The 27,951-nt window shown below is 39.3% G+C and overlaps 1 protein-coding gene across 2 annotated transcripts in view; it reads left to right on the top strand.

Annotated features, from left to right (window-relative positions):
* Positions 1-27,951, top strand: part of LOC126248318 (protein inturned) — a 267,846-nt gene that overhangs the window by 42,098 nt on the left and 197,797 nt on the right. For both annotated transcript variants that reach the window (XM_049949205.1, XM_049949204.1), the window contains exons 5-7: positions 6,306-6,391; positions 11,122-11,193; positions 20,875-21,140. In XM_049949205.1, coding sequence (XP_049805162.1) covers positions 6,306-6,391; positions 11,122-11,193; positions 20,875-21,140 — 424 coding nt within the window. The remainder of the gene's footprint in view (positions 1-6,305; positions 6,392-11,121; positions 11,194-20,874; positions 21,141-27,951) is intronic.

A 27,951-nucleotide genomic window follows, 5' to 3' on the forward strand; every position in this document is an offset into this window, starting at 1 on the left:
GGTACTCAGGGTACCCTCCGCCACACACCGTCAGGTGGCTTGCGGAGTATGGATGTAGATGTAGATGTAGATCTCTCGCAATTGCTGTTGATACTATCTCTTTGAAAACATTCCACAACTTTTCTACACTTACATGACCAGATCGCAAGGAGTGAAGACTGTCTCTTAAAAAGGCGTTAAGAGCATTTTTGTCAGCTTTTTTTTTAAATAGATATACTTTGCGTTTCTTTTTTATGGTTGTAGGTGTTATGGTATTCAGCCTAGCAGCAACTGCCTTGTGGTCGCTAATCCCTGTATTTGTCACCATACTCACTGTTTGTCCAGTATTATTTGTTGCTAAAAGGTCAAGTGTGCTTTCGCTACCATTTATGCTTCGAGTGGGCTGATGAACTAATTCATTAAAATGAATAATCTTTGAATGCCATGCTGTAATTAAATTATTTGTTTTGAATGGCTTATTGTCAGTGCATAGTCATTCAAAGTTTCCTTAACTCATAAGAAACCTGCTTCTTAATTTTCATTGGTTAAGAAATAAATGTTTAAATATAAACATGCTGTATGTATTTTGATGGTGATCCAACATGAAGATGTCCCAAAAACTGCAGTCATATGTGATAACATAAAAAAAATTCACTGTATGATATTGAGCAATGGGTGATTAAAGGTGTATGATGCAACTGATACCACAGGCAACTAGTAAGGAAGAGTACAGTACTTTACATGAATGAGTTAACTATGGGGGAGGCTTGAGCAAGTAAGGGTGAAAGCGAATCTCTCACCATTCTGTGGGAAGTTACAAAAAGAAACCAACATATTTTGTGCAATAATTCGTTAGTGTCAATGAGATGTGTGTCCATCACTCAATATTAAAAATGGACTAGCAATATAAGCAATAAGTAAAAGCTAGCGACCCTGTCGCAGCAGTGCCACAAATATGTGAATGGATAAGAACTGCTCATTGCTGGCACCTATTAGCTGCATCAGGTATCTGTCAATGCACATACTTACCAATAGGCAAAATTCTGGCAATGTGCGGTGCAGATGGACGTGGGTCAGTAAAAAGCAATGGTAGTGCGAACTGAACCACCAAAAAGTACAGAAGCATTTTCTGGATTCCATTTCTGTGAACCAGGGACCATGTGGGTTGAGCTTAATGTGAGCTCCCCACTGACATGTGAGGAAGTTTGTTTGGTGCTCTCAATTTGTGTCTACTTTTGCTTCAGTCACATTTCGTTTTTGTCAATAGACACTGTAATTGGATTTCCTTTCTGTCACTTGTTCATTTACTCATTTCTGCAGAATAAATAAATTTACAGCAAATGTGCACTTTATCAATTACTGTCACCACACTGTCACCATAGCCTGAACATAGTATGTGGGTGCGACAGTACGTAGGGCTCACTGCACGACTGACATGTAAGTGGTGATACATATTCCCACTTCAACCCTGCATCAAGAAAGACAAATTTGATTTCATCTGTAGGAAAGGTTAGGGTTAATGTTTCCTTGGATGCAAAAGGAATTCAACTGGTTGAAAATATATATGGGAAGAGGTCTGGATTACAAAAGCAAAAAAAGTCTTTCATCTGGAAAGTGCATCTGCCCACTTTGGTGCTTTGGCAGTAGTAGAACTGAGGGGTTTCAAGTATGAATTGTTAGAACATCCACCCCGTTTACCAGATCTGACACATTTTGACTTCCACATATTTCCGTGCTTAAAGAAATATATGGCTTGCCAGTTAAAAGGTTGCTGTAATGATACCTGGGCATTTTGCAAACCTTTCATAATCACACTTCAGACAGATAGTTCATTGGATAAAATGCCTTGATGTAAAAGGGGAACATGCTAGAAAATAAGCACTTTCTAGCCAAGCTTCAAAATTTTCTCTTTGCCCATATAGGGGATATTTTTTTCTGACCTTGAGAATTACTAATATTTTACACAGAGGCATAATGTTTTTGGTTCAACTCTGCAAGTGCCCCTCTAGGCAGTTTTAAGTGTGATAATTTTTGCAATTGTTGTTATCAGTAGAACGTCCACACTCAGAAACCTTATTCAGTTTTCCTTATTTGTGGAAGTATTATACATTTCTTACAGCCTCACAATGACTGTACACCAGTTGCAGCAAGTGAAGTTAGCAGACGGAAGTTTTCTGACTGACGCATACATGCCTTTGCGCACGCTTATGATTGCAAGCGGTCTTGCACGAGTGTGCCTGCCCACTTATATATATATATATATATATATATATATATATATATATATGTGTGTGTGTGTGTGTGTGTGTGTGTGTGTGTGTGAGAGAGAGAGAGAGAGAGAGAGAGAGAGAGAGAGAGCACTTTACATTTTGTTTTTAGTTGTTATCTTTCATAACTTGGAATAAGGACATTTTAATAATATTATAAATGTTAAACTAAGAGTGTGGAGTGATTTTTTGCAGCCTCAGTATAATGCCAGCATGATCAAGGATGTATGGTGTCTGGGTCTTCTTGACCATCATATTTAATGATATTAGGAGCAACCTATCATAACAAAATTTAGCTACATACAGGGACGTTTAAGACCAGCCTTCTTCCTAGCCTGTCTGTTGTGGCTGGTTAACTTCCACCAAACATAGGAAGAACTCTCATAATGTGATAAGCACACAAAATTAATTCCACTTCTCAGATTCCATTACATGACCCTGTCATATTATGGCAGAACAAGTTGGCCACGTTTGATATGGAGACATTAGCAACCTTAATCATATAGGTCTAGTGTCAAGTGGCAGCTGGCATTAGAGATTGGCTTGGCTTGGCTTGGGAATGGAAAAATTAAGAGTGTTAGAATTTGTGATTGCATGTATGATTTTGTCATAATTTTCCTATGCATAATTACACATATACATACAATTTATGAAGGAGCAGGCAAGGTGGGTGCATGTGTGTTACTTGAAGATGATTGAGAGGGACCAAACAGATGAGCAATGACAAGTTACAAGTAACAAGTTGCATATTACTGTTGTGGTATTACAAGCATTAGTGACCAACACAGCAACTTCGTGTCACGGCCTCTGCTGCATGCAGCAACAGTTCCTTAGTGATGCAATCTCTGCAATATTCCTCCATCCTTTGTCAATGGTGATTGCACTCGTAGACGGCGTTCAACCGGAGTGGTGACAATCTGCTTTGACCCTTAGAGGCTGACTACTGAAAGGAGATTAGACTCTTCCCATTTACTCTTGTGGAATTGACCACTAGATGTCACGAGAGATGGATCCATTAGTATAAAAGTATATTGTCTTGCCAGTAGAGAAACAGTAACAGCAGAATGCATCTGTCAGGAGAGCTCAGTCACTTCAAATGTGTACTAATCATTGGCTGTCACCTGAATAGCAAATCCATCAGGGATATTTAAACCCTTTTAAAGCTGCACAAGTCAACTGTTCACACATGATTGTGAAGTGAAGACATGAACAACTGCGGGTAAACCAACACCAGGCAGATCTCATGTACCAATGGACAGGGATCATTGTGCAATGTGGAGGGTGTTTGTAAAAAATTGCTTAAGATCAGCAGAAGGAATCACATGTGAGTTCTGAAGTGCTACTTGCAGTCTAATTAGCACATTGACTCTACATAGGGAGCTAAAAAGAAAGGGGCACAGTGGTCGAGTAGCTCCTCATAAGGCACACATTTCTTTAGTCAGTGCTAAGCAACACTTGCGGTGGCTAATGAGCGATATCACTAAACAGTGAGTAACTGGAAATGAGTGATTTGGAGTGATGAATCATCCTGTATGCTGTGGCAATCTGATGAAAGGGCTTGGGTTTGGTGGATACCTGCAGAATAAAGCAGCATCTATGAGGTAAGGATTTGTTTACATTAACATTTCTCAAATGGTCTGGCCTGCCCAGAGGCCTGAACTGATTCCAATGGAACACCTTGGGGATGAGTGAGAATGTCAGTTTCACCACGGACCCTAGGTTCAACATCACTACTATCTCTGGTTTTGACCATTGGGGAAGAGTGGACTCTTTGGCCCTTGCAGATGAGTGGACTCCTCTGCAAACATTCAGGCACCCCATTGAAAGTGTCCCCAGCACAGTTCAAGCCTTCACAAAGGTGAATGGATGGACACACCCCATATTAATGTCCACTTATAGGTTTGCAGATACTTTCGATCAGATAGTGTATATGTGAACAAAAGACTGTACAAGATGTGTCCTGTCTCATATTTGACTTTCAGTTTGTGTTAAAATCTTCTCCTTGGGTGGATATGATGATGTTTTGGAGTTTATAGTTTGAATTCATCAATGGATGATGTCCTAGGGGTAAACTCAAGAGTCAAAGGGATGAGGTATCAGCAACATTGGCAGTGTTGACTACTAGGGTTAAAAGCTACTTAAATAGAACAAGAAGAGAGACAGTGTAGAGGAAAGTGTCAATAACTATACCATCAGTGGTGTCACTTCTGTTTCCATTGCATTTTATTGGTATTATTGGGATCAAGTTTGTCGTGGCAGTAGCCAATGTTGGTTTTGGTCCAGCAGTTGGTGTACCATTGCTGATGCTATGGACTTTTGTACTTTGAGATTACTCTCAAACCAAATCAGTGGTCCATATGTGGTGTTGACATTAAGCAGTTTCATGATGTCATCATATGGGGGCCATTTGATATGCATGCCATCAATCTGCTGCTGAACTAAAGCTTTGTAGCCTTGTCAATTGCTACTCTGGCTTAGGTCTCCTCTTCTGGTGAGTAACACATGTCATTGTTCTTTACATTGTAGCACAATACTCCCTTCTTCATGTATCACATACAACCATTTACTGTATTCAAGCTGCAGCCATCAGGTGTACAAAAGATGGACGACCTTCTGCCCGCAGCTGTGGTAGATTCTCATAAGAGGTTGTAACACGTCTGTCTTGCATGTCTCCTTTTGATCATTTGAGTGTGCCTTAAAGGACTGTTTGCAAAAATGATGATGTAATCTCAGCTAACTCCATTGGCATTGCATTGGAGTTAGATAATTGTACTGTCTCTTGGTATCATCAGTGCTTCATATATCATGCTGTGGTGCTGTGTCTATTTCTCCAATAGGTTGCCTGCATAACAATAGACTAGGTCAGGATATGTTAAAGATCACGGTTCTGTGAGGTGATCAGGGGTATGTGCAGTACATAGCTGAGTGGTAGCAAAATCATCAGCTCCTGTGCTGTTTATTAGCTCAGAGTAATCAACATGTGGTATGTGGATGTTCTGGCTCTGGCTTTGAAGTAGTGTTAACTTTTGAATTATTTGCTGCAAATGTATGTAATAAGTATCAATGATAGCTCTTTGTGCACTTCTATTGGCAGTTGTGATACAGTGGAGGCCATCTTTTACGAGGCAGAAAACGGTGAAGCAGTAGCTTATTAGACTCTAGCATTATGATTAGGGTGGCTAGTGCATGCATCTGTTTGTTTGTGGCAATAGTATAAATTGTAAGTTATGACTGTAACTTCTCCAATCCTATGTCTAGTGCAGATTCATTTTGTACTAAGTGTTCTGCTGTCACTTTAACACTTCTGAGAACTTGGTTAATGGGAAAAATGCCAAGCTGCACCGTCCATGTTAAATTGTATGTCCCTCTATAACTACCACATACCATCACCAATAGGAATTTCAAACTAATCTTAGGGTTGACAACAACTTTACCTTTCTCACTGCTGTGTTCTTATGGATGTTCTGCATAAGAAGCATCATGTACATACCAACATTCTGATATTTGTGCCTTACAAATTGTGGTAACAGTACCATATTCCTCAAGTGTCTCTTGTCATTTTTAGAGATCAGTGAAAGGAAGATATTTTACAGGGTGCCATCCAATAGAGTATAGTTATATTTTTGCCAGGTGATTCAAGTACATGCACAGAGCAGCACTAACTGATCCTGTTGTATGTCCTTCCAGTTTGCCATTCACATCAGTGTACTGTGTCTTATTATGTGGGGATCCACAGGAGTCTGTTTTCCATTACTGTTGAGTGCTTCCTGAATAAAGCCATATTTGTGTTACTTGGACTGGACTTGTGTATTACTTGGTTACTACAATCAGACTTCCAATGATCTCATCAGTGAATGGGTATACATTATGATACAGTATTTATTGTTGTCTTTGTTCCTTCTCTTGCTGAAATTCAGTTATTCTATTTGCCTCTGTTAATAACTTTTTTTCAGTTTTCTGTAAGTTTTCATTAATAGGTTTACATTTGTTAATGTCTCTCATACTTTTAAAAGGCACATGTCTTAAACTTCTGTTGTAGTAAGATTCTTATTATTTCAGGTGACTGGTTACAGAGTATTAATGGTCAGGAGGTCAGTGGACAAACACTTGATGCAGTTCTGTCAGCAGTGAAGCCCCCTTGTGAGGTAAGTCAGTGTTTGTATGTCAGTCAAAACTACAATGCCCTTTAAAAATTAAATTTAAGAATATTCTTTCAATTTGCGATGTTATAAGAAGCCAGCCCATGGAGCAAGAGGCTGTAATGACTGATTTGACAGTTCGCGGTGCCTACCCAACGAAGTGAGGAATACAGGAGTCTGTGCCGGATGTGGGTCTTTCACAAGGCTGGAGCATGCAAGCTTAAATGAAGGATTGAATACAATGGAATGACAGCGAAGGGGGCTTAAATGACAGATGAATATTATATTTTCAATGAAACCATGTTACAGATCCTACAGACATGATACAGAAAAATGAAGTACACCAGAAAAATCAATGAGCTGAACTCATTGCAACTTCAAGTATGATTCTAGAATAAATACAGGGTGTCCAGCAAAGAGGTCCCTGATTACAAAATTCAGTACCTTGAAAATTAACATTGATATATAAGTGCAACAAATGGTATGTTTATTGTGAGAGCTTCTAAGAATTTTAGTCAGAAGTTTCAAAATAGTTCAAAATGCTGCTAACAGATGGCTCTGTAATCACAATATGTTATGCCTGTAAATAGTCTGTTGCAGCTCAAAGTGAATACGAAAGAGGATTAACATGCTGAAGGAAGAGGTTGAAATCATGTAATCCATTGAACAACATGTTTCTCTGGTCCTGTAATACCACAGGTTAATACACAGTCCTATGGCAGCAAGGCACAGTTTTCAAACACAATTTAATGTTTCCAAAAGGATCCAATGCAAAAACCATTTGTTAGCTCTTCACCAAATTGCAACAGATAGGCTGCATGATTGATGATCTAGCGGGTAATGATGTCCCAAGGCAGACTGTAGTTACTCTTGAAAATATTACCTTGGTTTCAGGAATAATTCAGCAAAATCCAATGAAATCCATCTGAAAAATTGCAGCAGAGACTGGTTTGAAGCATTCCAATAGGCAGGAAATACTCAGATAGAGCCAACACATGGTTTGATTCAAAATTCAAATCCATCAGGCCATATCTTTATGTGCTAAAAGATAGATAGCTGACTTTGCAAACAATATTCTCACTATTATTGATAATGAAGGACTTGATATTTGCTGCACCTGTTTCACAGATGAAGAACATTTCCACCAGAATGGAGTCATGAATAAACAAAACTAGTGATTTTGGGCCTCCGAAAAGGAGTGTTTGGGCTGCAGTATGCAGAAGAGGCATTATTGGCTTTTTATCATGCAAGGGCCCATCACTAGTGAATATTACATTGTAGTTTTTGAACAATTTGTCACCACACAGCTAGTGTCGGAGGACTTGACTAGTCATCAAGTGGGGGGCCAGACCACATCCCACTGAACAGATGTTTTGCTTTCTCAATGAATAGTTCGGGAATAGAGCCATTGCAATGGATTAATGCAAATTTGTTGGTGCAAGGGTGGATTGGCCTCCATATTCATCCAGTGTGACTCCTTGTGACTGTCTACTGAAACCATCCCACCATTCTGGATGTCCTCGAATTGGCAGTCTGTGTGGCATCTGAATCCATTTCTGTTGAGAAACTGGTGGATGTGATGGCAAATTTTATAGTTCATTTGCAGCATCTCCGTACTGCAAGTGGTGGACTTCTTGAAAAAATTGTGATGTGACTGCAGAGACTTCTTGCAGAGGAGAAGATTAATTACTCACACTGTTACTGTACGAGATGCACAGTGTTCAGTGCCATCTCTTAGCAGCTTTTTGAACTATTTCAAAACTTCTGTATAAAATTCTTACAGCTTTCATTATATATGACAGTAGTACCTGTTCCCGAAAGAACAGTTACTGTTAATGACCATTCAGCTTTGCTAGAATGAAATGATAATTAAATGGACACCCTTGCTGCAACCAGGCGTTTATATACTTTATTGGGGACATGTTGAAAATGTGTGCCCCGACCGGGACTCGAACCCGGGATCTCCTGCTTACATGGCAGATGCTCTATTCATCTGAGTCACCAAGGGCACAGAGGATAGTGCGCCTGCAGGGACTTATCCCTAGCACGCTCCCTGTGAGACACACATTCCCAACATGTCCACATCACTACATTCGTAGTGTGCCTAATAGATGTACGTACAGGACTTGGTAGATTAATCTGCCACAAGTAATGAGTATGATGGGCAAACATCTATTAGGCGCACTACAAATGTAGTGATGTGGACATGTTGAGAATGTGGGTCTCATGGGGAGCGTGCAAGGGATAAGCCCCTGCAGGCGCACTATCCTCTGTGCCCTTGGTGACTCAGTTGGATAGAGCGTCTGCCATGTAAGCAGAAGATCCCGGGTTCGAGTCCTGGTCGGGGCACACATTTTCAACATGTCCCCAATGAAGTATATAAACGCCTGGTTGCAGCAAGGGTGTCCATTTAATTATCATTTCATTACAGCTTTCACAATAAGCACACTTTTTGTTGCACTTGTGTATCGATCTTAGTTTCGAGATATTTAATTCTGGAATCAGGGTCTCCTTTACTGGATACCCCTGGAAGTTACTATTGTTTTTAATTATGATAGATTATAAAATTAATAACAACTGAATTATTGGAGAAATCTAATTGTATGAAGTAGAAGATGAACACCACAATGCACTACATTTCAAATATTGCCTGGATATAAATAATTACATATCAGTTTATTAAAAGTGTATGATGTGCAGATGTGCCAAGGCTATACATCCTCAACAGTTACATATAATATGGATGTAGCATGAGTTTGCCAGATCCTTACTTAATCTTAATAATGTATGTGTACCCACAATTTACTATTCCATGTGTAATTATAATTTTATGTAGGCCTTAAGTTTTGTCAAAGTTTTGTCGCATTGTAAAACTGGATGTAAACATGCCTTGTGAATTTTGTCAATAACTTGTTTAATACCATGTTGTTATTTGAATGAAAGGTCACAAAATGACTGCAATAATTTTCTTTGTTTTGTGCTATCGTACATGTGGGTACATTTACTTGAATAGTGGTCATTATTTAAGAGTCTAACTTGGATTTAGTAGTGTGTAACATCACAGAAGGTATGTAAGTAGTTTCATTGAAAATGTAACATTCATCTTTCATTTCAATTACCGAAGCATGTTGCTTTTTGTCATCTTTGGTCAGTGTTGTTGAGTATGCTATTGTCAAAGGGCTTGCAACTGAGCAGCCATGTGAATTGCATACTGTAACTTTTCGTTGGACTTGGAGTAATTGTGCAAGCATGACTTACAAATTTTAACTTTTCATGGCACTTAAATAATTTGACTTTGTTTCCTGGTGATTGATTTAGTTTGACTGTATGAACTATAACTTTGTTTGCATGATTGAGGCAGCTATGAATTATAATTATGTGTTGCATTTGATATTTTTGATAGTGTAGTTAAGGACTTATCCACATTTTTCAGTGGTTATTTGAGATAGCAAACTTTTGTTTACAATGCTATTGATGGTGGAAAATTGCCTTTGCGAGTTTGCTGTTGATTTTTGTGAGTTACTGTGCAGTTAAATGAACTTTACTCACACATTTCTGTACTTGATGCTCTGCTCACACTACATACTTTAATTATTGTCTAATTTTAATTTTTTTAAATTTAAATCCACAGTTTATGTGACACCACCATTCACACATATGTGCACATTATTTAATAAACATTTATTTGGTTTAAAGTGTAACTCTGTGATTTCAACAGCATCATTAATCCTGCAGAATTTATCCAATCATTTCTCATATTTTTATATTATTCACTAATTTGTCTACTGATTAAAAATGGTTTGACATTCAAGTCTGTGTTAAATGTAAAGTCTTTAAAGCAGTGTTGCATGACTGACCCCTCTGCTAAGAATGAGTCAGGTCAACAAATTAGGTCATACATTGCTCACACTAAGATTGGCATATAAAACTGTGGTGTGCCCATAAGCTGTCGTAGAAAATAATTTCAGTGGTAACTGTAAAGTTTACATTTAGTGCACATTTCTTTGTATCATGAACAAATAAAAAAAAAAAAAAAGTAAAGTGGCAGATTATATCTGAAAGCAGGAGAGTAAAGGAAGAAACAGTCTTGTGATACTTCCAAGTCACTCAGTTGCAGTGTTACAAAGCAACTATAGTGAGGGCATCACAGCTTCACAATTCTGTGACTTTCCAGACTCTGAGGAAGTGACTTTTCTGTTACAGTGGTATTGGGTGCATGCCAAACCACCATGTCATGTGTATCAGCACAACTGTAATTGGTCATCCTATGAATCAGTGCCACATTTTTGGTCAGCTATCCAGAATTATGTTTTCTGTTGTTTCCCTAAATTGCTTAAGGCAAATTCCAGAGTGACTGCTTTGAATAGGATATGCCCAGTTTCCTTTCCGATCCTTCCCCAATCCTAGCTGGTACTTGATGGGATATTACTCTCTGTTCTTCCTTCCCAGTTCTGAATAACAATCTGTTAACAAGTTTGTTTGATTTCAAAGCCACCACAAGCCTTCAGCTTTTTAAAGTACTCAAAACTCTATATTTGAACTCTCTCTCTCTCTCTGTGTGTGTGTGTGTGTGTGTGTGTGTGTGTGTGTGTGTGTGTGTGTGTAGGGGAGGAGGGGTGCACATGTGTGCTTGCACATGCACATGTGCATTTGTGTGCAGAAAATGGCCACTGTATGTTTGCCAGTAATTTGAATAATGTTGTGTCTGGTTAAAAAAGGTGATTATTGTATTACAGGTCACTTTAATACTCCAGCGTATAGCAGGTTACGAAGTCACTATAGATGAATATCAGGATAACCAGAGAAAGGTTTGTTTTAACTTTTATATAATTTAATATATTTTACCTAATTTCTGACCATGAAAATTAAACACAAATATTAATTCTTGCTATGGTAGAATTGGAGCTTCTAATGTAGCAGCTCCAAAAATACATGTCCTGTGTTTTTGGAGGCTGTTAATTACTTTTAGGATTATGCAACAAATTATTTAGTTTCTGTATGTAAAGTTTGGAGTCATTGGCATGTTTTCCCCCCACTACTTTGACATATTTGTAAGGATGTTAGTTCTCCAGGATCATTTTAAACTAAGTCATTGAGTATTTCCTTTTGATTTCGTGTGTCCTTCTTACCTTCTATTTACGTTAGCTTTGTTACTTCTATTTGTTGGTCACTATGTGGACATCTTATAGTTTTGCCTTGATTTATGTAAATTTGCTTTTCAGTTATATTTCACAAAAATTGGAAGTTACCAATGGGTTCTTAAACCAGTCATTGCTTTACCATATTACCTCTTTATTTCTTTGTGAACAATCTTTCTCTGATCAGAAATACCTTGCAGAAATAATAGAGCAAGTACAGCATCCACATTTCTATATTTGATTCATACATCCCTGTCTCTTTTACTCATCCAGTCTTCGTCTGACACCACAAGCACTGTGACCTAATTGAAACAGGCAAAACCATATAACATATAAATTATGTAGGTGCGTAATATTTTGACCTCAGTTCACAATTTGATTCTTCATTTCAGTTTTATGCAGCTAGTGTTGATGTACGGAGTGGTTTGAAACAAAGGAATGGTATAAAGAATGATGGAAAAAGACTAGAGGAAGTAGAATCCACTAGATTCCTACATGTCTCTGTGGAGACCGAGGTGAAATTTAAGCAGTGTATTAAACTGTCAAAAACTGAGCTTAACCATACATTCATTAAGAATACAGACAAACAGCTTTTCATTAAGAATACAGAAAAACAGCCTCTGTGCATATTATACCATGGACTCTGTGAATTATACGTGCAGTATTGAGCAACAGAACAGAGAAAGTCAAACATTCAGGAAACAAAATGGGTGGCACATGCGAAAACAGATAGTCTTTTAAGAAAAAGGCCATTTTAAATGTGCACAAATTGCTTCAAAAGTGTATGCCTTTTGATCTATATATCTGTATACAAACGTAAAATGATAATATGATTTACAGGGTGTCCATAATTAAAGTTCCAGTTTCAGAATGCTGTAGAAAGAGAACCACTGCTCAGAATGACATGAAATTTGAACAGCATGTTATTGATACAGGGAGAAACACCATGGAAAAAATAATGAAAATTTTATCAATAGTTGATGTGGTAAGTGTCTTAATGTAAATGGAGTCGATCACAAATGACAGATGAATCACAATACAATGGCTGAGGTTTCAGTTGCACATAACACCACCAACAATATTCAATGTTCATGACTGTACAAATTTGGCAGTCAACATTTGTGGCACTGTTAATAAGGTATGCCTGTCCACCACAGGGAGGTCATATCAGGTCGGATGGGAAAAATTGGTTTTTAACTGTCATGAGGCAAAAAACCACCTAAGAAGCAAAATGACATCAGTTTCTGTTTGTCGTGAGACTGATGCATGGCATGAAATTTATAAACAGCATATTCCACAACAGATAGAAGTGCCTCGGGGATAATATTCAGAATATGATGTGCAGTGCATGCCTTCAGTTCAGCTACATTCTTAATTGGAACACTGAACACAACACCTTTCAGATAGCCCCACAGCCAGAAGTAACAGATCAGGTGATCTGGACGGCCAGACTGTAGGGATCAGGTGGTTGATAATTCCAGCATTTTCGAACTGCCTTTGCAGCAGCCCCTTCACTGACTGTGCAATGTACGAAGAAGCACCATCGTGCATACAAATGATCCTGCACACACACACACACACACACACACACACACACACACACACACACACACACACACACACACACACACACACTGGTGAAGGGTCGGAATGACATTGGTGTGCAAAAGACTCTCATAGTGTTTACCAGTTATTGGTACATTTAAGAAGACCCACAGGATTCATCTACTTGAAAAAATACAGCCATACAATAAAGGATGCCATCAACCCAACCACACAGTCATCTTTTCAGACTGAAATGGTACCAATTTATGTGCATGCAGATTTTCTGTTGTTCATATTCTGCAATTCTGCGTATTGATGTGGCCTTGGGGATGAGCATGGCCTTCATCAGTGCACAGAATATTCGATGTCCATTCATTTCCCACTTCCATGTGAGCAAGAAATTTCAGAGCAGAAAATTATCTCACTGGCAGGTCAGCAGGAATCAACTCCAGAACATGGATGATTTTGTATGGATAGCAGTGCAGGAAGTTTTGTCGGATTTTATGCACTGTGCCCACAGGCATGTTCAATGTTCGGGCAATTCCTCATGCAGTGCATGTTGGCACACCACCACTTCATCCCTCATTCAGTGCTGTGGCCACATCTTTGATGGATGTAGGATCAACTGCTTTCCTCCTTCCGCCACATTGCACTTCAAAAGAACCTGTCTTTTTGAATTTTGTAATCTTTTCTCCATACCCTCAGTAGACATCAGATGAATGTCTTTTGTCATACCCTTGACTGTTTGGAACTTCTGCAGGGCTGCTGGTATACAGTCACCATTCTTGTAAAAGGACTTTACAAGCAGTGCAAGATCCTTCATGCAGACTGTCATGTTGGGCGTTTCAGATCAGACTGAGGAACAGCTGTGTGCCGCATATCTGTTTGTGTGCATGTTCTGATGCTTACAGCACCGTATATTGGTCAAATTTTTGTTAATTTTTTTGGTTCCGCGACATTTCCCCTTGCACTGATATTTAGCTGTTCAAAGTTGACGTCATTCAGAGCAGTAACAGAGGTTGTCTTTTTACAGCATTTTGAAACTGGAAGTTTAATTATGGACACTCTGTATACAAAATAGTCAGAGTGGAAAACAAATGCAGGTGACCACATTCACACTGAAGAACTAGTTAAGAAGCACATCTCACCAACTGACAATGAATATGACACTGATACACCTGAACTCCAGTAGCCACATTGTGGTGTATTGTACACATCACTATCATTTCTCCCATTTCCTGTTCCATTTGCAAATTGGGCAGGGAAAGAATGACTGTTAGTGAGCCTACATAGTAGCTTCAGTTTCTCTGATTTTCATGTTGTGGATGAATGTGGGAGGAAGTAATATGTACATTTTTGGAAATTTTAACAGTAAACATCTCTATGAAGCACAATGTGTAACAGCCAAGGGGGGGCTATATTGCCCTCTTATTGTCTCTTACTTTTCTCTATTGTATATCTGTGTTAAGCATAATTCATAATGCCTAACCTAATATAATGTAATCACAACACTTATGAACTATTTACTGCCTGAGGTTAATTGTGTCATTCAAGCGAACTGATAGGTTAACAGAACAAGCACTTACACAATGGACGGCAAATCATTGAGTAAAACTGAAGTGATATCAGGTGTCCCCCAGGGAAGCGTCCTGGGACCTCTACTGTTCCTGATCTATATAAATGACCTGGGTGACAATCTGAGCAGTTCTCTTAGGTTGTTCGCAGATGATGCTGTAATTTACCGTCTAGTAAGGTCATCCGAAGACCAGTATCAGTTGCAAAGCGATTTAGAAAGGATTGCTGTATGGTGTGGCAGGTGGCAGTTGACGCTAAATAACGAAAAGTGTGAGGTGATCCACATGAGTTCCAAAAGAAATCCATTGGAATTCGATTACTTGATAAATAGTACAATTCTCAAGGCTGTCAATTCAACTAAGTACCTGGGTGTTAAAATTATGAACAATTTCAGTTGGAAAGACCACATAGATAATATTGTGGGGAAGGTGAGCCAAAGGTTGCATTTCATTGGCAGGACACTTAGAAGATGCAACAAGTCCACTAAAGAGACAGCTTACACTACACTCATTCGTCCTCTGTTAGAATATTGCTGCGCGGTGTGGGATCCTTACCAGGTGGGATTGACGAAGGACATCGAAAGGGTGCAAAAAAGGGCAGCTCGTTTTGTATTATCACGTAATAGGGGAGAGAGTGTGGCAGATATGATACGCGAATTGGGATGGAAGTCATTAAAGAAAAGACGTTTTTCGTCGCGGCGAGCTCTATTTACGAAATTTCAGTCACCAACTTTCTCTTCCAAATGCAAAAATATTTTGTTGAGCCCAACCTACATAGGTAGGAATGATCATCAAAATAAAATAAGAGAAATCAGAGCTCGAACAGAAAGGTTTAGGTGTTCGTTTTTCCCTTGCGCTGTTCGAGAGTGGAATGCTAGAGAAATAGTATGATTGTGGTTTGATGAACCCTCTGCCAAGCACTTAAATGTGAATTGCAGAGTAATCATGTAGATGTAGAGGTAGATGTAGAATGGACAGCAGCAACATAAGTATACATTGTCATCTAACACGACACTCTAAAGTTTAATATATTAAGTCAAAAACATAAATTCAGGGTAATGTTCTCTTTAAGTAACAAATTTTGAATTAACTAACTGTGACCTGAAAAACCACATTTGTCAGTTTTGAGGCTGTTGTGGTTCCAAGGACACTAATATAAAATTACATGGCCATTTCTAAAGCAGTTTAGTACAGACATTTTCACTGCTTACCTGTGTAATGCTTCAGTTTGGCACTTTCTTGTCAGAACTGCAATGCCTGAGGCAGGGCACAGTACAACTCACCTTTTAGAAATGCCACCTGTAAGTCTAAAATTTGACATCAATCACTAGTCCAACTAGGACAGTTATTTATTTTGTGCTCTAACCGATTAGTTATATTTTCTATCGTACAACATTTCTGCTTTAGTGAAGACTGAGATGGTGAAACAAGCAATAACTTCCAATGTTTATGCCAGCATCAAATATTTTTCTCATTAAAAACTCAGCTAAGCTGTTATGTAGTAGTAGAATGACTGTATTATTACATAATTTCTGCGCAAAACATTCATAAAGTAGTAACAAATATGAGCATCCCCATTACTGAAGCATTCATGAGGACAGTACTGTACTTTATGGCCTTGGTGGTTTAATAATAACTACATATGAACTACAAAAAACTGTTGTTTACAGTAATTGCCACATTAAAATCATGTAAGTTAAAACATTACAGTGCCACTATCACATTAGGCAATATATTGCAATTATAACTCAGAATCAAATTCTTGTTGAGCAGAGTAGACTCAGTATGTGAAAAGGAAGAAATATATGGAACATTCAAATCTCAGTGGTTACCGAGACACTTATAAGACTGTAATAAAAAATGTGTCTTGCCTACTTAAAACATGATAAACAAAAAGCAGGTAAACTGATTGCCGTTTATAAAACTAAAAGGAACGATGAATAACCAAGCCTTGTTACAGTTGAAAAATGCTATGCAGCTTGCAGACAGTAGATTGTAGCACCTTTCAACCATTCAAAGTAAACTGCACCCCAGCTTATTAAGAGTATTAAGTGGTTTCCAACTCATAGCATACCCTCTATATTAAATATGACTTTTCGTTACCAGATCATAGTGCTGAAGAGGTGAGTGAAATAATTATTAGATACAGTGGTGTTGAGAAACAGCGGAACTCATTAAAACTGAACAAAGTTGCAGGGCCTGATGGAATCCGTATCAGACTCGATACCAAATTTGCAGCTGAGTTAGCCCCACTTCTAACTTTATCATAGCTCCCTTGAACAGAAACCGTGCCCCATTCTTGGAAAAATCACAGGTTACACCTGTCTACAAGAAGTGTAGTAGAAATGATCCACAAAATTACCATCCAATATCCTTGACATGGATTTGTTGCAGAATCATAGAACGTATTCTGAGCTCAAACATTCTGAGTTATCTCAGACAGAATGACCTCCTCCATGCCAACCGGCATGTATTCCAGAAACATCAATCACGTGAAACCCAACTCGCACTTTTCTCATATGACATACCAAAACTTTACAATAAAGCAGTCACATAGGTGCACTATTTCTTGTTTTCTGAAAAGAATTTGACTCAGTAGATTGTAACACCTTTCAACCATTCAAAGTAAGCTGCACCCCAGCTTAAAAGACACCTACACTTATCGTCAAAAGTAGGATCATATGGGGTGTCGAGTGAAATTTGTGACTGGATTGAGGACTTTTTGGTAGGGAAGATGGAACATGTTATCTTTGATGCAGAGTCATTGCGAGATGTAGAAATAACTTTGGGTGTGCCCCAAGGGAGTATGTTTCGGACCCTTGCTGTTCATGTTGTATATTAATGACCTTGCAGGCAATGTTAGTAATAACCTCAGACTTTTAGCATATGATGCAGTTATCTATAATGAAGTACTGTCTGAAAAGAGCTGCACAAGTATTCAGTCATATCTTGATAAGATTTCAAAGCGGTGTAAAGATTGGCAACTTGCTTAAAATGTACAGAAATATATAACTGGGCACTTCACAAAATGAAAAAATATAGTATCCTACGGCTAAAATATCATCGCCATTGGAATTGACCAACTCATACAAATACCTGATAGTAACACTTTGTAGGAATATGAAATGAAATTATCACATAGACTCAGTCATAAGTAAAGTAGGTTGTAGAGTTCGGTTTATTGGTAGAATACTGGGGAAGTGTAATTAGTCTACAAAGGAGATTGCTTATAAATCACATGTGTGACCAGTTCTAGAATATTGCTCAAGTGTATGGTACTCATACCAAATAGGACTAACAGGAGATATTGAATGTATGCAGAGAAGGGCAGCACGAATGCTCACAGGTCTGTTTGATCCATGGGAGAGCGTCACAGAGATACTGAAGAAACTGAACTGGCAGACTCTTGAAGGCCTATTAACAAAGTTTCAAGAACCCACTTTAAATTATGGCTCTAGAAATATACTACAACCTCCTATGTATCATTCACATAGAGATCATGAGGATAATCTTAGAATAATTATAGCACGCACAGAGGCATTCAAACAGTCATTCTTCCCATGCACCATACATTAGTGGAACGGGAAGGTACCCTAATAATTGGTACAATGGGACATACCCTCTTTCCTTGCACCTCACAGTGATTTGCAGTTTATAGATGTATGTAGATTGTTGAACAAGCTTCAGTATGGCTCACTTGCCTCCATATCCTTCCATTTGCAGCAGTTTAATATTTGCAGTTGGATTTTCACTACCTGTATCACTGCACCCATTTGAAGCTACCTGACTTTGATGATGACTAAATGAAGGCTGTGTTTGCCATCTGTGCATGCTTCAAGGCTTGATGCATCAAAGCTTGATTACTTTTCCTATCTGATGGCAGAAGACTTTGTTCAGAATGTAATGAAATTTTTCCCCTCAGGAAAATATAAGCTTAAACAGAATTGCAGTATCTACATAGATAAGATAAAATTTCATAACAACTTTCATATTAATTCTTTTACAGTATAGGTACAATAAATTCAAATATAATTAAAGCAAGTCTTAAACACAATAAACAGTATATAATCACATGAAGAAGAAGTTACATTGAGTGTAGGTAACAGGAATGTGTGATGTTAAATATATATACATGTGTGTAGTGGTGTTACATTATATATGCTTCTCTTGTAGTGTGTCTTTCTGGAGTATAATGGGCTTCTTCTTCATGCTTCTACACGTACTGAACAAACCTGTGATGTAAAAAGCTCCTCTCTCTTTCCTCTGTAAATTTTACATGATAAGGTATCCACACTGATGAGTGATACATAAGAATCAGTCAAATGAGTGTTTTTAAGTAACTTCTTTCGTGGATGAATTACATTTCCTTTGGATTCTTCCAATTAATCTCCGCCTCACATCTGCTTTTCCTACAACTAGTTTAATGTTGTAATTCCACTTTAGGTCACTACAGATTGTTATTCCTAGGTAATTAATTATTGTTACAATAACCAAGCTTTAGGTCACTACAGATTGTTATTCCTAGGTAATTAATTATTGTTACAATAACCAAGATGCCTGCCCAAAAATCCACAGGACTTCATACATGACTAGAACTTTCCAAAGAAGCAGAAAGATTATCTAGTGAGAAAAGAGTATTATTGTGTTATTGATTAACAAACAAATTAGATCTGTAAATAATGTTAAATGCAGTTACACTGCCTGACAAAAAATTGAAGCACGTGGAAGACAAGGATGGATGTCATTATAACTTCCTACAAATACACACCATTGGTGGGTGTGTAAGTGATTAAGATTGCAACAATCTGTGACAGGTAGACTGGCCACCAAACTGTGTTAGTGTTGTTGGTGTAGTGTTGGTACCAGGCCTGGTAGGGTATGTAAAGGGTGCGAACAATGTCAGATGCTGAGTGATCACTGTGAAGGAAAATGAGGATACCACATACTGGTGTGAGATTGTCAATACCTGACATAGTTTGTAGGGGCCTTGTTGTGAATCTCCATTTGGCCAACTGGTCAAATTATGCAGTATCCAGATTTGTGGAGCTGTTGGGCGTGACAGTGGCTTGATGTTAGGCTCTGTGGGAACATGAGGGCAGGCATACTTGTCAATGTTCTGGTTGACTGTGTCTGACAACCACAAGGGAAGATCCCTGCCCTGTATTGTGCACCAAGCATATCATAACCCCTTCATGACTGTTCCCATCATCTGAGAACACTCCGTGTCATCCTGCACCTTTGGTCAGAGACTGGTAGCAGTTGGACTAGAGAATTTCTGTCCTGTGTGTACACTGATGTTAATGCCAGAACAAACGGCTTTGTTTGGAGTGGTGCTGAGACCAGGTGCTGATGAATGGTGTCACACAGTGTTCAGCAGTGAATCATGGTTCTGCATTACCCTAGATGACTAGTGGTTGAAGGAACACTGATGGCACAGTCATATGCCACAGACATCCTACATCCTCATGTTCTACCTCTCATGTGACCGTAATCATTTTGCCATTTTTCAATAGGACAGTGATCTTTGACACATGGCACATATCTCTATGAGCTGCCTGTGTGATGCTGAGGTACTGACACGGCCAGAAAGGTGCTCATACCTGTCCCTGCAGAAACATATGGGTTCTGGTCAGATGTCATCTCTGTCCCAGTGCAAGGTTATCAAGGATGAGTTCCAACAGTCACGGACCAGAGAGGACATAATGACTTTATGACTCCCTACCCCACTGAATCAGTGCATACATCCAGTCCAAATGGGATGCAATGTCATACTGATAAGTGGGCTCATTCTGCCAGTTTCTTTGAAAATTTGATTCAGTATTGTAATCACTAAAATAACATCACATTTCCTGTCAAACCATGAAGTTTCATTTTATTTTCCCCTTCCATTCTGGGTGCTTCCTTTTTTTTGTCAGTCTGTGTGTTGGGATTAATAAGCAAAGTAGAATTACTGCCCCGATTAAATATGTGGCACTGAATTGTATTTCTTTGATTTGTCATATATTACTCATTAAGTTAGTGTACATAATGTAATTGCACAGGCTTAATTAAAAACTAAATTTCATTTGTAGCTGAAATTCACGTACTACTTTTGTTATATTCAGTACAAATGTTTTGTCATTAATAAGACGTAGCATCTAACTGAAAGAATTATGGTATATGTGTGTGTGTCTTTCTTTTAATTGCTCTGAAACGGATTAATTATAGAAGCATTTTTATGAATTTCTTATAGGGTCGGAGGCAGTCAGAGTTAGTGCGCCGGCTAACAGGAGTAGATCCTCCTCCACCACTTAGTGGACATCCAGTAGCTGTGCTTTACATGTCTGTAACAAATGAGATGGACTCGAGACTAGAAGACACTGACAGAAGTCATGCACTGATCTATTGTTTCCCTGCACAATCATCTCCTTCACAACAGGATACATTCGTTGCAGCCCGGGGTGCCTTCATTACTCTGTGTCACCTTTTCCCAAATGCTGGTGCCTCGACACCTACCAGGTTGTTTTAAATTACCTATTATTCATTTCTAATAAGTGCTGTATTACAAGAATGAAAGTTTCAGTCTTTAGCAGAGTGTGAACTATTGTGAAACTGCTTGATAGATTAAAACTGTGTGCTTCATCTTTCTTGGGCAAGCTGTTGCTGACTGGCATATCCAGGCACAACTCATGAGTTACTTTCATAGGTACTCAGCTAGGAGAGAGGTTCTAGCAGTATTAAAACTGTGAAAGTGTGTCATTGGTTGTGCCCAGAAAGCTTACTTTGTAAGTGAGATTAGATTAGATTAGATTAGATTAGATTAGATTAGATTAATACTAGTTCCATGGATCATGAATACGATATTTCGTAATGATGTGGAACGAGTCGAATTTTCCAATACATGACATAATTAGGTTAATTTAACAACATACTTAAGTTAATATAACAACTTTATTTTATTGTGTTTTTTTGTTTTTCTTTATTTTTTATTTTTATTTTTTAATTTTTTTATATTTTGTTTTTTCTTTGTTTTTTTTTGTTTTTTTTTTTTTTTTCTTTTTCTTAATTTATATCTAAAAATTCCTCTATGGAGTAGAAGGAGTTGTCATTCAGAAATTCTTTTAATTTCTTCTTAAATACTTGTTGGTTATCTGTCAGACTTTTGATACTATTTGGTAAGTGACCAAAGACTTTAGTGCCAGTATAATTCACCCCTTTCTGTGGCAAAGTTAGATTTAATCTTGAATAGTGAAGATCATCCTTTCTCCTAGTATTGTAGTTATGCACACAGCTATTACTTTTGAATTGGGTTTGGTTGTTAATAACAAATTTCATAAGAGAGTATATATACTGAGAAGCTACTGTGAATATCCCTAGATCCTTAAATAAATGTCTGCAGGATGATCTTGGGTGGACTCCAGCTATTATTCTGATTACACGCTTTTGTGCAATAAATACTTTATTCCTCAGTGATGAATTACCCCAAAATATGATGCCATATGAAAGCAACGAGTGAAAATAGGCGTAGTAAGCTAATTTACTAAGATGTTTATCACCAAAATTTGCAATGACCCTTATTGCATAAGTAGCTGAACTCAAACGTTTCAGCAGATCATCAATGTGTTTCTTCCAATTTAATCTCTCATCAATGGACATACCTAAAAATTTGCAATATTCTACCTTAGCTATATGCTTCTGATTAAGGTCTATATTTATTAATGGCGTCATACCATTCACTGTACGGAACTGTATGTACTGTGTCTTATCAAAATTCAGTGAGAGTCCGTTTGCAAGGAACCACTTAGTAATTTTCTGAAAGACAGTATTGACAATTTCATCAGTTAATTCTTGTTCGTCAGGTGTGATTACTATACTTGTATCATCAGCAAAGAGAACTAACTTTGCCTCTTCATGAATATAGAATGGCAAGTCATTAATATATAATAAGAACAACAAAGGACCCAAGACTGACCCTTGTGGAACCCCATTCTTGATAGTTCCCCAGTTTGAGGAATGTGCTGATCTTTGCATGTTACGAGAACTACTTATTTCTACTTTCTGCACTCTTCCAGTTAGGTACGAATTAAACCATTTGTGCACTGTCCCACTCATGCCACAATACTTGAGCTTGTCTAGCAGAATTTCATGATTTACACAATCAAAAGCCTTTGAGAGATCACAAAAAATCCCAACGGGTGGTGTTCGGTTATTCAGATCATTCAAAATTTGACTGGTGAAAGCATATATGGCATTTTCTGTTGAAAAACCTTTCTGGAAACCAAACTGACATTTTGTTAGTACTTCATTTTTACAGATATGTGAAGCTACTCTTGAATACATTACTTTCTCAAAAATTTTGGATAAAGCTGTTAGAAGGGAGATTGGACGGTAATTGTTGACATCAGATCTATCCCCCTTTTTATGCAAAGGTATAACAATAGCATATTTAAGTCTATCAGGGAAAATGCCCTGTTCCAGAGAGCTATTACTCAGGTGGCTGAGAATCTTACTTATCTGTTGAGAACAAGCTTTTAGTATTTTGCTGGAAATGCCATCAATTCCATGTGAGTTTTTGCTTTTAAGCAAGTTTATTATTTTCCTAATTTCAGAGGGAGAAGTGGGTGAGATTTCAATTGTATCAAATTGCATAGGTATGGCCTCTTCCATTAACAGCCTAGCATCTTCTAATGAACACCTGGATCCTACTATATCCACAACATTTAGAAAATGATTATTAAAAATATTTTCAACTTCTGACTTTTTGTTCGTAAAGTTTTCATTTAATTTGATGGTAATACTGTCTTCCTCTGCTCTTGGTTGACCTGTTTCTCTTTTAATAATATTCCAAATTGTTTTAATTTTATTATCAGAGTTGCTGATTTCAGACATGATACACATACTCCTGGATTTTTTAATAACTTTTCTTAATATAACACAGTAGTTTTTATAATTTTTGATAGTTTCTGGGTCACTACTCTTTCTTGCTGTCAGATACATTTCCCTTTTCCGGTTACAAGATATTTTTATACCCTTAGTAAGCCATGGCTTGTTACAAGGTTTCTTACGAGTATATTTAACTATTTTCTTAGGGAAGCAGTTTTCATTACCTTGAAAGACAAGATCCAGGTTTCGGTCCTGGTCTGCCACATAGTTGTAAACTGCCAGGGCATTTTGCTGTAGCAGAACTATTACAAATGCAGAAAAATTGTTCTTTATTGTATATAATGGTTAAGGAATCTTGGATAAGATGCTCCAGCACATTCTCCTTAATTTATCAGACGTAATAATTGGATTGGCTAAGATTAAAGTGTGTTACTGTCTTTTCAAAAGTATAAGCACAGGCTGTTGTGAGATGACTTCTTCACCACATAAGAAATATGGCGAAAATGGGAGGACAGTTCCTTAGCTGTGTTGAGAATATGAATGCTGAAAGTTAATTAGTGACCTTTCTATCACCTGTAACTTTAATGACAACATTTGATGATCATTTTTATGTGCCATAGCAAGCCTAGATGACAGGTATAAGTCTTTAAATCTGGAGGTCAAGTAAACGCTACAATGTGTAATGTCCATTCTATCAGTTTCAGCAAAACACTTCACTTAACTTTGGTAGGCAGCTATGTCCATATGGGGGATGATATACACTCCTGGAAATTGAAATAAGAACACCGGGAATTCATTGTCCCAGGAAGGGGAAACTTTATTGACACATTCTTGGGGTCAGATACATCACATGATCACACCGACAGAACCACAGGCACATAGACACAGGCAACAGAGCGTGCACAATGTCTGCACTAGTACAGTGTATATCCACCTTTCGCAGCAATGCAGGCTGCTATTCTCCCATGGAGACGATCGTAGAGATGCTGGATGTAGTCCTGTGGAACGGCTTGCCATGCCATTTCCACCTGGCGCCTCAGTTGGACCAGCGTTCGTGCTGGACGTGCAGACCGCGTGAGACGACGCTTCATCCAGTCCCAAACATGCTCAATGGGGGACAGATCCGGAGATCTTGCTGGCCAGGGTAGTTGACGTACACCTTCTAGAGCACGTTGGGTGGCACGGGATACATGCGGACGTGCATTGTCCTGTTGGAACAGCAAGTTCCCTTGCCGGTCTAGGAATGGTAGAATGATGGGTTCGATGACGGTTTGGATGTACCGTGCACTATTCAGTGTCCCCTCGACGATCACCAGTGGTGTACGGCCAGTGTAGGAGATCGCTCCCCACACCATGATGCCGGGTGTTGGCCCTGTGTGCCTCGGTCGTATGCAGTCCTGATTGTGGCGCTCACCTGCACGGCGCCAAACACGCATACGACCATCATTGGCACCAAGGCAGAAGCGACTCTCATCGCTGAAGACGACACGTCTCCGTTCGTCCCTCCATTCACGCCTGTCGCGACACCACTGGAGGCGGGCTGCACGATGTTGGGGCGTGAGCGGAAGACGGCCTAACGGTGTGCAGGACCGTAGCCCAGCTTCATGGAGACGGTTGCGAATGGTCCTCGCCGATACCCCAGGAGCAACAGTGTCCCTAATTTGCTGGGAAGTGGCGGTGCGATCCCCTACAGCACTGCGTAGGATCCTACGGTCTTGGCGTGCATCCGTGCGTCGCTGCGGTCCGGTCCCAGGTCGACGGGCACGTGCACCTTCTGCCGACCACTGGCGACAACATCGATGTACTGTGGAGACCTCACGCCCCACGTGTTGAGCAATTCGGCGGTACGTCCACCCGGCCTCCCGCATGCCCACTATACGCCCTCGCTCAAAGTCCGTCAACTGCACATACGGTTCACGTCCACGCTGTCGCGGCATGCTACCAGTGTTAAAGACTGCGATGGAGCTCCGTATGCCACGGCAAACTGGCTGACACTGACGGCGGCGGTGCACAAATGCTGCGCAGATAGCGCCATTCGACGGCCAACACCGCGGTTCCTGGTGTGTCCGCTGTGCCGTGCGTGTGATCATTGCTTGTACAGCCCTCTCGCAGTGTCCGGAGCAAGTATGGTGGGTCTGACACACCGGTGTCAATGTGTTCTTTTTTCCATTTCCAGGAGTGTACAATCATTACAATTACAGAGCACAGTGATAACAGTTTATTTCTTGCACTGAATGACATCCAAATACCACTTTACATTTAACTATGAACTTTAGCACACAATGACTAATGACACAAGCTTGCTCTTGGATCTGAACTACGATGGGGCTGCTATGAAAGTGGCCTATCAAAGAGTGGGATGAGCAGTGCTGTACTCTGATGTAAGTAGACATCCAGCAGTGGCGCCATATGGAACAACTTGAGGGCAATTCTTCGGCAATGTCTCTCACTTGTGGCTGTGACTTTTAGCTTTTTCTTGTATCATGGTAGATCTCATGGGGGTAAGTGATAACTAGGGACAGGATGATGTGAAGGCTCCAAAAGGGGGTCAGGGCTGGGGCTAATAATTGAGGAGTCTGGGCTGTTGCTGGTTCTGTGGATACCAGTTAAGAGCATGCTACATTAAGCACACCCCATTTGCTTCCATGTCAAACATCATGCGGGCCTGACTGATTGTAACAATGCCTGAAACCCATCCTAGGACGTGGCTGTTTATGTGGACTCATTGGTGTTTGCAGTATATTCTACGCAGCTGCTGAATGTCAGGTATTATGGCACCAGCTGTAGGAGGTCCAGTATCATGTGCTGCCAATAGCCATGTATGTTTTCAAATGGTGATAGGCCCTGGTTTGGGATGTTCCTGGAGGATGATATAAAAGCATGCAGTGCATTTTTCTTGTTAGCAGTAGTGATGGCTTTAGTCATTTGCATTTTAAATGTGTGCGTGAAGGGCTCACCTTCACCATAAGAGGTGGGATGAAAAGGGACAGAAAAAACATTGCAGATACCATCGTTTCCACAAAAGTTCATAAACTGAGTGGACTGAAATCACAAAACTGTCATTGTTGGAAGGAAAAATGTTGTGTGTTCCACATAATTTCACAAGAGCTCAATCTGATTCTCAACATATGCTGAAGACTTAAAATAAACACAATAGTGGAATGTTTGGTTTATCTTTGTACAGGTTACATGCTTAATTAAGCAAGAAGAATTACAAAATCCCTAAGAGTTTGTGCCGTATAGGTTGGAATCTGTCCAATATCTCACCATATCTCACCATATTGGCATTGTCAGGTTTGCTGATGAACTGACCTCCTGAGGGCGCATGGCTGACTTACATCTGCTCCCACCGCAAGCCGTTCCAGTGTTAGTTCCCAGCCTTTCTGAGATTATAGCTGTAGTCTTGATTGATAAGATTTTCCCTGGTGTGAATTTTTATGGTTTCTCTAATGACACTGTCTCAGTATTTGGAAGTCTGTGCTAAAATCCTTGTACGTTTGTATTCCGTCACATGCTTCTCTGACAAACAGTGCTCTTTGTCCACTGACTTGTGGGGATACATGTCAAGTGTGTTGCTGGTGTGCTGGTGATCTTCAGTGGTGCACACTGTTTGTCCAATATGTGTCTTGTCACATTGGCACAGAATCTGATATACCTGGCCTTCTGCAAACTGAGGTCATCTTCGACACTCCTCAATAATGCCTGTCTTTTGTTGGGTGGACAAAAGACAGTTCTTACACTGTGCTTTTTCAGTATGCACCCAACATTTCCTGATAGCATGCCACTGTAGGCTAAAGGCTATGGCTACCTCTTCGTGCATGATTTATTTTGTCTCCACTGGTTGTGCTGTAGTGGTGCAACAAAGAGTGCATGTAATCTGCCACTCTGAGGATCCATTCTTTCAGAACACAGTTCTTGGGTTACCAGCCCCTGGAGCAGACACTCTGCATCTGAGATTGTGTGATCCCTGTGCACTAGTGTTCTTAGTACCCTATTACTCTGGTCAGGATGGTGGCTCTACTGTGTGCAAATACAGGTCACCATGCATTTTCGTACAGTACACACCATGTTTTACTCTTTCGTCATCTCTTCTATTGACTGTGATTTACAGGAATGTTAGTCTTCGTTCTTCTGCAGTCTCCTTAGTGAATTTGATGTTGGGAAGTGTGGAGTTCGGATTTACAAGGAAGTCAAGGAATTTGTCTCTTCCAGGGGGCAGATGACAAATGTGTCATCCACATAACGGAAAAGCAGGTGGGTTTCCATTTGGATGACATCAGGGCCTCTTTCTCAATGTGCTCCATATACAAATTTGCAGCCACTGGTAAGAGTAGGCTGCCCATTGCAACTCCCTCTGTTTGCTCATAGTATTATCCATTAAATAAAAAATATGTGGAGCTTATGACAAGCCTGAAAAGGTCAGTGGTTTTCTTGTCAGATTTCTGAC

Source organism: Schistocerca nitens, chromosome 3 (genome assembly GCF_023898315.1).
Source record: "Schistocerca nitens isolate TAMUIC-IGC-003100 chromosome 3, iqSchNite1.1, whole genome shotgun sequence".
Taxonomy (NCBI): domain Eukaryota; kingdom Metazoa; phylum Arthropoda; class Insecta; order Orthoptera; family Acrididae; genus Schistocerca; species Schistocerca nitens.